This window comes from Azolla caroliniana, unplaced genomic scaffold (assembly GCF_043228905.1).
Source record: "Azolla caroliniana isolate FFs.n. ecotype wild unplaced genomic scaffold, voAzoCaro1.0.p SCAF_1030, whole genome shotgun sequence".
Taxonomy (NCBI): Eukaryota; Viridiplantae; Streptophyta; class Polypodiopsida; order Salviniales; family Salviniaceae; genus Azolla; species Azolla caroliniana.
The window spans coordinates 1,035-12,830 of record NW_028231465.1 but is presented as its reverse complement, the minus strand read 5'-3'; the positions used below and the strand labels follow the sequence as shown (position 1 = coordinate 12,830).

The 11,796-nt window shown below is 37.7% G+C and overlaps 2 protein-coding genes across 2 annotated transcripts; one reads left to right on the top strand and one right to left on the bottom strand.

Annotated features, from left to right (window-relative positions):
* The first annotated feature begins 1,186 nt into the window (after positions 1-1,186).
* Positions 1,187-6,474, top strand: LOC147847436 (RINT1-like protein MAG2). The gene is made up of 3 exons (XM_087339199.1): positions 1,187-1,620; positions 2,747-2,865; positions 4,119-6,474. The coding sequence occupies exons 1-3, from the start codon at positions 1,254-1,256 to the stop codon at positions 6,186-6,188; spliced, it is 2,556 nt and encodes an 851-aa protein (XP_087195325.1). The 5' UTR covers positions 1,187-1,253; the 3' UTR covers positions 6,189-6,474.
* An 821-nt stretch (positions 6,475-7,295) lies between these two features.
* Positions 7,296-10,899, bottom strand: LOC147847435 (peptidyl-prolyl cis-trans isomerase CYP21-4-like). The gene is made up of 7 exons (XM_087339200.1): positions 10,700-10,899; positions 9,850-9,886; positions 8,675-8,734; positions 8,493-8,578; positions 8,264-8,401; positions 7,931-8,081; positions 7,296-7,794 (listed from the first exon to the last, which is right to left on the bottom strand). Exons 1-7 carry the CDS (start codon positions 10,855-10,857, stop codon positions 7,708-7,710), a joined length of 717 nt encoding a protein of 238 aa, XP_087195326.1. The 5' UTR covers positions 10,858-10,899; the 3' UTR covers positions 7,296-7,707.
* Between the last annotated feature and the right edge of the window lie 897 nt (positions 10,900-11,796).

Genomic DNA, 11,796 nt, shown 5'->3' with positions numbered 1-11,796 from the left:
TTCTACTAATGAAGAGGAGTATTGGGGAAGAACTCCTAAAAGGAGAGAGAGAGAGAGAGAAAGAGAGAGAACAAGAAAGACATATTGACGTCTTCTAAGACCAAAATTGGCCCATGAGACAATTGGTTACAACAAAAATGGGGTATTTACCCATTCATCGAAAGTAAAAAAAGAAGAAAAAAAAGAGCTTAAGCTAAACAGTTCTAGTAAAAAGAAACATTTTCTATAAGGAAATGGCTTTATATTAGGCCTAGTGTCATTTCCATCCAAGTATTTCGAAAAGAAGCGGGAGGTCAAAGGGTTTCACTGTGGATGTAGCCCGTGGTCCAATGTAAAAGGTAGCCCAACCATAGCTTCTAAGCGGCGTAGCTCACGTTCCTTTATCTTCTTAATCGTTTCTACTCCACGTCGAGTGGCTTTGAAGCCCAACATAAGAGGGCGTTTGTTTGTTCTTTGCATTTCCGCTTCATCAAGAGAGAGGCCGAGTGGTGTAGGTGTGACCACATTCATCGTCTCCCCTTGTTCCTAAAAATTACATTAGTTACATAGAGAGATATTGAAAATTGACGGGACACCAGTTGCGATTGTCCCACGAGCAACCATCTCTCCCTCCTCTCATTGCCCACATCTGTATATACATACATATACCACACATGCACACATGTGTATACACATATTGATATAATACATATACAAATGTAGTACTATATGGAGAATGTAGTATATACATATATATGTAGTATGTGTATATACATATACTACAACATATGTATTACATGTATACTGTACTACTACATATGTATATATTGATATGATTTCACATAACACATATGTATAGGTGGACCGTAGCATAGTACGTAATATACTCGAATGCATTGGCAAACAGTCATTTTCATATGAACGAATACGAATGAGTATGTTATCAAAACATTCTTATGTTTTTTTTTTTAAACACTTTTTACCTTAACTTTCTTACCTTAGAAAACAATTTACCTTATAATAAATATATGTATAATGAATACAAAAGTATGGTAATATACCATACGTTGAGGGTGTTTACCATACTCGAATGATTGAAGCATTATCGAATGCGAATACCCGTATGGTACGTATGGTTCACACTATGGCACTGTCACTGTAGTATATACATATAAATTATAATGATATATGTATATGCCTTTGGAGAGAGAGAGAGAGAGAGAGAGAGAGAGAGAGAGATGGAGTTCTGAATTGTCCTCTGCTCTAACTCTCCAATGGAACCAAGCACTGTTCTTCCTCCTCCTCCTCCTCTCCGATCTTTCCTCAACCATCACTTCAGATCGGTAGATGACATAGCCAACGCCCCTTCTCTTCTCACACGTCTCTCCGACGAGCTCCGCGAGTGCCAGGACCGCCTCTCATGTCTCCATGCCTCCACCGCAGCTGCCCTCTCCGCCTGGGCGGGCACATCTTCTTCTGTGGCATCCTCCCTCTCTTTGGTTGAGCGGAAGTTGCTGGAATTTGAAGGCAGAAGCTCCCCTACTTTTCTCACGGAGAATTCCGATGGCGGTGATCTCTTTGGTCGCCTCCCTGTTCTTGCTGCGGAGGTTGCCAGGGTCGAGCGCGTCCGGCTCTATGCAGGTAAGATCTGAATGATAACAATGGCGATTGGCAATGGTGGTGGTGAGCAGGTAAATTCAAGAAGAATGATTAAGAGGAATTCTTTTGCACTTTTAGATTCATGAATGATGAGCAGATGCTTATTTAATTAGAAGAAAGAGAAGAAATAAATTTTTGATTTTTTTATGATAGATATGATGAGTATGAGAGTAATGGTAGGAAAAACCCAAGAAGTTCAAGAAGAAGATGATGATTAAGAAGAGAAGCTGCACGTTTATATGATAAATGTGTTAAGTGCTTATGCATACCTAAACTAGGAGAAGGAGAAAGTAAAGGGAAACCATGTATTTCTATGGTAAATATGTGTTCTTTATCATACACAACTAAATAAGAAGAAGAGAAGGAGAAAGTATTGATTTTTATGATAGGCTTGTAATGAGCATATACATAAGTCATTAAATTTGGAGATAATGAAGGGTAGCGTAGGTCCTCAAGAAGAAAGACGAGGGTGAGGAGAAGAACTTGTTGATTTTTATGTAGATGTATTAGGAGCATATCCATAACTAATTAGATAGCACTCAATCAAGGGTAGATAGAGTAGGACTAGCCTACACAATCAATGAATCATTTTTGGAGTCTGAAGTAATGCTAACGGCTAGTGGCCTGCATAATTAGTTGAAGCAAGTTCTGAAGAAACTAAGAAGAGGATTAGTTGCTTTTTATAATAGTTCATCATTCAGTTATCATGACAAATGATGTCCTCATTGACCAAAACTAAGTTAAATAATATATTTTTAAGCTTCCTGATTGGAAGTCTTTATGGAATAAACAAAATATAACAAAATGGTATAAAATTCCTACAAAAGTTCATAACATTCTTATGATTTTCGATCAACTCATGCTTGAAAAGGGAACTCCATTGACTAATACAATTTTTTCCCCGGAATGGAAATGATTTGGACATAGAACCTGGGTTTTGCATTTACATAAAGGGCTTGATATCCCTTGTGCAGGGTCTTTGTGTATCATTCCTCAATCTTATGTAATTAATCAGTTATCGCATCGTCATGAGTCATAACAGAATGAGACCATGATAACTCCTCCCTTGGAGAATGTCCAACTACTAATCGCAGGATTTCCATCACAGAAACAGCACTTCAATTGGAAGCTCTTGTTGGCGATCTTGAAGATGCAGTGTCGGCAGTTGTCATCGGAACTCCGAGAATCCAACTTCCAAGGAAAATGGGGAATTCACCGGCACCAGAGGTGAATGGACAGAATCTTTTGTTCATTCATGGGAAACTTCATTTTGTTGTGATGCACAGCTTCACATTTGCAAATTTTATATGGGAAAATTCTAATGGCTGACGTTTCTTTATTTAACAATCAAGACACGGCACAAAAAACCACAACTATTTTTGTGTTTGAAATATAGGATTTATATTAACTTTTAGAAATAGGCTTCTTATGTAGAGAGGCAACTCCTGCAAACATGTTCCCCAATGTTTAGGAAGTCTCAGAAATTATGTAAACACATAAAACATCTGGTGTAATCTCTAGTATTGTGAAGTATACATTCAGGCCTCGTAGCCACATTTCATGTTTGTTGATTGAGAGAATTTTGAGAGCCATGATCATAATGGAGGCTTGTGGTATCCCAAAAGATGTGTCGAGAGCATGTACATATGTAACAAGGAATTGGAAAATTTTCGGCATTGTCAATTTGTTCCAAGATCTGAAGTAACACATGATTGTAGAAGAGCGATACTCTCTCCCTCCCTTCCTGAAGAAAGAACCATGATGGCCAAAAATGAAAATTAGGATTACTTATTTGCATACAACTTAGAAAGTAACTCAGGAATCATCGGCAAGTTTAATATCTCAATTCATGTTGCAGATGAGTTGGTGGGAAATGAAATCCTCAAATGAGTAGGATGCCCTCTCTTGAGTAGTATGAACCCCATTGTTAGCGCACATTGATAAATAATTAAATGGCCAGTACATCTGTACAGTGATCAAGTACCTCTATAAAGTTCAATATGATTGACTTGGTGTAACAAAAGTAGACTGTGCAAGGAGAATAAAACTTTTAATATCATGAATGAAAGAATGCAATCCCTTCAAACGATGTATGTGCCTAGAATGCAACCCTCAACTGCATTAGAAGGGTTGTGATGTGTCAACATTTGGATCTTTATGTTTTAAGATCATTTGCTGGACATACATATGCCTTTTATTTTCTCCATCTGCCTTTACGCCCTCACCTTTTGCCATAAGCTTCAACCAATCAAAACTTTACATTAGTGCATGTAACATTGAAGTATACTGAAATTATATCTACTCATTCATTCCTATCTTTCCTATATGACTTCCAACTAAACTAGTCCTTCAGACTTACTTGAAGCAGAAAAACTCATGTATACAAAACTCTCCTTTAACTATATGCATTTCTTGTAACACATGCATTTCCTTAAAAATGAACTATAGCTATAAGCTAATGATGTGGCCGTTCGTTGCAGGTTCTTATTGATCTATCCAGCAAGTTCTCTTCAGCAATAGCTTCTCTTCAAAAGATAGAGGATGTTATTGGTGAGACAATAAAATCCTGGCCACAGTGGAAGAGGTTATTAGTGGCAGTGGATATACGAGTGGACAAAGCTGTGGCTTCCCTTAGACCATCGGCAATTGCAGATTATAGATCAAAATTAGCAGAGATCAGGTGGCCACCACCACTTTCTGTAGGAGTCATTCAAGAGGGTGCTCATTCAGATTTGAAGACAGAGAACCCTCTTGTCAAGCTAAACGGTGAGATGAAACAGAAATTTGAGAGTAGTTTTGTATCGTTATCGGCATTGCAAGCATTGCAATGCCGCCGTAAGGCTAGACAAGCAATAGAGGTCTCACATAAAAGCCCAGGAAATGGGAATTATGGACATGATCATGAAATATTGTGGGCAATCGAGGAGATGATGGCACTCATTAGTTCAAGGGCAGCTGTCCATTTCCTTAAGTGGTCTGAGAACCCAGATCTTATTTTTGGCTTAGCTTACCAGGTAGCACAGCAACATGTAGAAATTATTGATACAGTTCTACAACCTATGCTAGATCAGGTCAGGCTAGCTGGTTACTGCGTGCGAGAGGAATGGATATCTGCAGTAGCTGTAATGCTTATGAATCATCTTCGATCCCACACTCTGCCTGAGCTTGTGGAGAAACTTTCAGATGATGTGAAAGGCAAGGAAGAATCATCATTTTGGCTTCACATAGTAGACCTGGCAATATCCTTTGATAAGAAAATGCACAGTCTTTCGTCGAAATCAATAGGTCCTTTAGCATCGAAGGTGGAATTGGATTTCTTTGATGAAGATGCTGCTGGTCTTGAATCGGTTATAAAATGTGTGACTGTTTTGGGAGAACGGAAAGAATGGTTAGATCTGTGGAGTCAATTAGAGCTGGTTGATGCCCAAAGGAAACTTAATAGAGAACTACAGGAGGAAAGAGCCTGGTCTCACTACAACCCATCTGATGTAGTCAGCTCTGCAGTTCAAAGAACTTCCTTTGAACAAGAAGACTACAGGCACCCACAAGGTGCAGAGGCAATTATGCTTAGGATGTGGACACTTATTAATCGATGCAGAAGTCTTCCTAGAGAGGATTGGAAGCTTGAATTCATTAGAAATGTGGGGTCTCCTTTTGTGAAAGACTTCTTGGGCACTCTACTACAAAGATGCCAAGAAGCCGAAGCTACAACTGCCCTCTCAGAGGAGGGTGCGGTAGTGAAAGTTGTTTCTTGCATTAATGCTTCATGCTATTGTGAGCATAAACTACTAGAATGGAGTGAAGATGTCTTCTTCCTAGATTTAAGGCGGCTTCAAATCTCATTGGCAGACAATCAATGCAATTCAAAGATTAGTGGTGTGAAAGTGTTGCAATCTGGGGAAAGCTTGGTTTCTGTACAAGGTTGTGTTTTCGATGAGGAGTTATCATGTTTAGTGCAGTTTAAGAATGAGTGGCTTCAGAAGGTTGTATCAGCAACAATAAGAGCATTTGATGCATGCTGCCAGGACTACCAACGAAACAAGAAACGATGGCAAGAATATAAACATAGCTTGGACATAGTTGATACCACAGTCTCATCCAGTTTTATAGATGCCCTTGCTATGCTTCAGTTAAGGGTGAGAATGCTCAGCAGTTGCCTTGGAGGAGTGATATTTGTAGACTTTTGGCGTGGTTTGGCTTTAGGCTTGGATCAGTTTTTCCTAAATTCAGTAATTCTAGGTGGGGCACGATTTTCGGAACTTGGCAGTACACAGCTTGCTTGTGATATACATGCTCTCTTCCAAATTTTCAGACCTTTTTGTGTTAGACCTTCAAGCTTCTTTCCAAGCTTGGGTGACACTGTTATATTGCTAACTATGCAACAAGATGATGTTCTGCAATTGCAGCAGAACTTATCAGGTTCTAGCTGGGGTTTCCGAGATCAAGGAGATGAAGATAGATCAGCAAGATTAAAAGAATGTGGGTTAAGATGCATTGATACAGGATTAGTAGCTAAAATACTATCTTTGAGAACCTTTTCAAAGACTTAACTTAGTAGCTTAGCTATACATTGAAAAGTGCGTATTTTGTAGATGCCTTGATACAGGATTAGTAGCTAAAATACTATCTTTGAGAACCTTTTCAAAGACTTAACTTAGTAGCTTAGCTATACATTGAAAAGTACGTATTTTGTATCATAGTATAAGCCTCTTTTTTAGTTTTATAAATTCAGAGAAACAAAGATTGCTGTCTCATGCACATACAGAACCATAACCGACAGATATTCATGCTTACGTATTCATTTTCTTTTAAATTTGAAGGGTAGTTTTAAGAGGACACACTTTCCTTAATGATCTAGAATTGGAGTTTTGCGTAAAGAATGCCATATTAGGTCATGTAATAGGTTGTGATGTGAAGATGGCAATATCCACAAAGCAAACTTGAATGAACAGTTTAGTGATGTGCAAATGTGGTTATTGAGTGTCCATCACTAGTGAGATCTGCAAAGCCCATGCATTACATAAATGGATTTGTATAGTGAACAAGTGATGCATAAGCCCATGTAAAGGATTGAGCTAGTAGGTACCAAGGAACATGTGTATGCTCACATTTTGAATTTCTCCAGTCTTAAAGACACATTATGACTTGTTGGAATCAAGTTTTGAAGATTTAGGACAAACCTATAAGGATCTATAATGTGTGGTTATTTGGGAGCTTTCAATGTTGGGGATATGTAAAGGGCATTAGGTACACTCTTTAACACCTATATGAAGGGCATTACTACCCTCATTATGCCTTCTATAGACACCATTGAGAGTCTATTGGTGAGGCTAAGCTTTCTTTTTCCCAAGGTATAACATACAGTAATATTCAATGGTATGGGACTTATTTGTGATGCAATGGAATTAATGGACGACAAAGAGAAGACTTATTTGTGATGCAATATATGAAATAAGAGGTTAAGGTGCAACAAAAAGTAGAGTTTAATGCTAAATCAGCAACTTAACTCCTCATGTGGTTTCTCTGTCTAACGCCGCTTTGCCAAGTGATGAATATGCTTAGTTGGTGTGGTGCACACCGTGTGCCAAAGGCAGCATAATATTAAAGTTTCTATTTTACTTTCCACGCATCATTAACAATTATCTGCATTATGATAATAAATGAAGAACAAAAAATATATAATTAATGGCAATTTTAGGAATAAAGACATACATAATAAAGGATTGTGACTCACGTGCGTTAATACTTCCTAGCATTTCTACATGCCTAATGCAATGTTCATACACACCATTTTAACCATTAATAGGTTTAAACTGGTAACGTCTGTAATATTATACATGGTGTATAGAATTCTGACTATCTTGCAAGAGGTTGCAACTCGTTACAATTTGCAAAATGCATTTGAATCGGTGCATGAAATATTTGGGTAGAATAAAATGGAATTTGCAGCCATCACTCCAAAGAAGCTTTCAAGAGATTGTAGCCTCTTGCAAAATCAGCGTTTTAGGCAGGTAATCAGTGGTTTCAGCAGGTAACACAACCTAGCAGAAGAAAAATATTTGCACAAACTTAAAGTTCATCATGGAAAGCAACATTGTTTATCACAACTGCAGATTTGGGCCGAAAATGCTCATCTGTGTCCACTTCTTCTATTTCCTGAAGTACATACCACAATTAGTACGCAATAATAGTAGGAGATAATAACCATGAAAGACGCTATATCACAATCAGCAAAATAGTTAGTAGCATTTGTTTCTTTGTGAACAAACATCTATTGGAAAGATAAAAATACCTGAACAACATCTGCTCCTCGCACCACTCGACCAAAAACCAGAAGTTTATCATCCAAATGTGGTATAGCAGTTGTAGTTATGTATAGTTCAAATCCCTCTGAATCAGAACGAGATTTTGATGTTGCTAGCGTAAACGGCTCATGCTTCAAACTGCATATATAGCACAATGGTGGAAACACTCTCTTAGTTCTCCCTACTTGGAAATGAAATAGCTAACCCATATTTTATACATAACACATGTATTTTATATATATACATATATATATTGTGTGTTAACTATGTATATAGTTACTCTATATATGCAATACTGTTCCTACTTCCAATGATCATACCTTGCTTCAAGTTCATCATTCAGATGACCAACTTGTGTCCACTCCTCCCTTGCTCCTGCCTTTTCTGGATCCCCCCCTTGAATCATGAAATGCTTGATGACACGATGAAAAGTTAAGCCATCATAGTAGCCCTTCTCACTGCATGAGAGCAGCAAATATTAACTGTCAGTATAACATGCAAATCAATTCAGTCACACCCTTCCAAATCCAATATCACTTTACAGTTTACCTATATTTTACGAACTGCTTCACCGTCTCCAAAGCTCCTTGCAATGAGAGCTGCACACTTATGGATCCTTTCGTAGTATTCAACACCTGTTTTCATTTGTGATGAAGATGTCTCGCAAGAAAGTCAGCATGCATTTTTCTGTGTACCAAATGATCATGAGTATAAAAAGCACCAAATTTTACCGCATAACGTGGCGCTTTACCCAGTTTATGTCCATGTCCAAATCCAAAGGTGTCTTCATCCTACAAGACAGCATTGTTAGATCACAGAACCAAAAATATCCTTTTATGAAGATTGTTGGCAACAGTATTTCACTTCAAATGAGTTGATTATAATATTTTCTAGGAGCCCAGCTTCAAGGCATAATCTTTAAATGTGATTAATAGCAAAATAATATTAGCATTACATATATTATGAAATGTATATGAAGCAAGTACAGTGTAATATAGTTCATTTTCTGACTAAAGGTGCCATCCTTCCAAGCTCGGGGGTACTTAGAGGAACAAAGTGTGTCACATCTAGACTAAGGAGGGATGTAACCGTGACACCCAAAATAGAACATGCCAGATCAGAACAAGTAGCTCCTCCTATTGACTTATTTGAAACATGTGAAAAATGACATCATGCTTGTTGACAAAATGATCGCCATCTGAGGTAGAAATAGTATGCATGGTGATGATCTCCAGAGCTTTTTGTGAAGCTTTCTTCAGGTATTTAGGAGAAATTTTGGTGGTTAGTCTATCTAGTTTTGGCTAGGATTGAGATAGTTTTAAGCTAAGGTTTGGTTACCACACATCTCAATAGCCATGTTCCAGCTTCCACAGGGTCAAAGATATATGATGAAACAATTCACTAATGCTGAAAAGGTTCTAGTTTTCACTGTTCAAGATGGGTGGTAAGCTACAATATGAGCTCTTTTATTGGCAACTGTGGTGAACCAGATGCCTACTATGAGCTACTACCTGCTTCAACTTTCTGAGCTAAGATTAAGATTTATTTGGATATATGATCCTAGTCATATACCATTTTTACAAGGGTTTTTTGATTAAACGAAATACTCCAGCAAGTTATAATACCAGCTTTAGGACTTGACAACATATGATTAAGTGCATTTTACGTCATTATTCCTGTGGTAGAAATGTAAGTTACTAACGTTCATTTTTCTCATCAGTTTGAGTTGTATTATGAAATAATCAGGTGATCATCCTTTGACTTGAAGTTGTAAATCTTATTCCAAACATTCTTTAGCTTTAATTCTTATCTAGCTGCTTGAAAGTTGAAACTTCACTATTTGTATCTCATTAAATAAAAGCAAAAGACATTTTTTGGGACAATTGAGATCAAATAGGATGTTTACCTCAAATAGAAATCGAGAGTCGACATGACCACCATCCCTAAGATCAACAAAAATAGTGTTAAAAAAATCTCTCCTCATTGGAGTGTGTGTGTGTGTATAGAGAGAGAGATCTATCTGTCTGTTTACGTAGATTGATTGTGCCAATATAGAAATCGTAATAACTTCAATCAAGAAATGTGAAAACAGGACAAATGTCAATATATTTAACTGTTAATAGGAGTGCTAATAAATTTTACGTTATATTATGTAGGAATGGCCGCCATCATCCATATACCTTCATATACAAGCATGTGTACATTAAACAACATGCTAAAGTCGTATCCATTAAGATGAATCTTCACAATAAAAGATTACCACTATTGCCTTTATAATAAGAAAATGTAAATCAAGTGAAAAACCTAAAACCACCAATTCCGTGGAATCTTCAGAACAGAAAGACATTACTATTTCTTCCACACCAAGGAAACGCACATCAAAGATAGACAGCTGAAAACTATCTGTTTTCTAGGAGACTCGTCACAAGAAAACAAGTCTAGGATAAACAATGGATCTGAATTCACAAAAAAAAGGAAAGCACTTGATGCATTTGAAGTCATGCATAGTACCGGATGCGTAAAAGTATTGACAAGGGGTATCGATGATGATGGCTCGTCCATGTTTTGCATACTATCTCTTTGTTTCATGTTTTCACGTGTTATTTCTTATTTGCGCGATTTTAAAAATCTAAAGCTTCGTTCTTTTTTTGTTTTTTTTTCTCTTTGTTTCCATGTTTTGCATGTTATCTATTTGGTTCATGTTTTGGGGGGAGGGTGTCAAATATAGCATACGGAGAAGCGAATGGAGTGCTTACTTGTGAGCTCTGTGTCTGTGGTGGAGGAGGAGGAGGAGGAGAGCAGAGAGGAGGAGGAAGGCAGAGAGGGATAAGACGGTGGGGACGCTGAGGCCACGAGCTGGGCCCTTCTTCTTCTTGCTTTGCTGAAGGAGAGCCTGAGGTTTGATCCTCGCCATGGCTCGAAAGTGAAAGAGCGAGCGAGAAAAGGACACTGAAGGAGGGGGGGGGGGGGTGGAACAGAGTATTCTCTCTGCCTTCTGAGGATTTGGATTTCTCTTCCTCTGCCCTTCTTTTTCTTTTTACAGAGGGTAACAGGTTTGTCACATCATCACAAGAGGGTATTCTGGTAATTTCCGAAAATTCAGGTGTTACGTAACAATCCACGATCCATCCCGGTGCTTCCTCCATGAAAAGTTGTCCCCTTCGAAACAAGTTTGCAATGTCTGCCTTTTTTTCTATCCAATGTCAATGAAGGATTGTGGGTGATGTTTGGCCTTGGCTTGTTGAGATTTGTGATGGTTGGACCCTCAATAACATGAGTCATTACTAAATAAATGGAAAATTCAAAGGTTTTTCTCTTTAGTTTTAATGAGTGGAGTGACAAAGGATTACAAGTTATTATCAAACGAGGAAGAAGTAGCAATTCCATGTTCATGTGTGTGATTGGATTCTCGAAACCCATAACATGAGGAAACCAAAAATATCATAGGGCCTTGTCTTTTTTTTACTCATTAGTGACAAAGGAATCGCTATAAGAATATCATGTTTCCTCGTTGGCTCGTTTTTCCCACTAGTTACTAATAAACAAATGTCTAGCTTCACTCACAACAACAAATTGGCAATGATAACATACTCTAATGATTACGTTTATATCATTACTAGCATAAGCTGCTAATAAACAAGGTGAAATGGCTTCCTTAGATTCATTTGTGATGAAATATTAGTGTGATGACAAAATAAGCTAGAAGTGTTCACCACACACAAAAGAGCTTAGAGGTGGAGAAACTAATTTATAATGGAAGTCTTCAAAGAGAAGGAACATACACTCGAGTAAAAAGAAATTCAATAACAAAAAGAAGGCTCAAATCAATAAATGGCTGAAGTATTAGATGAAT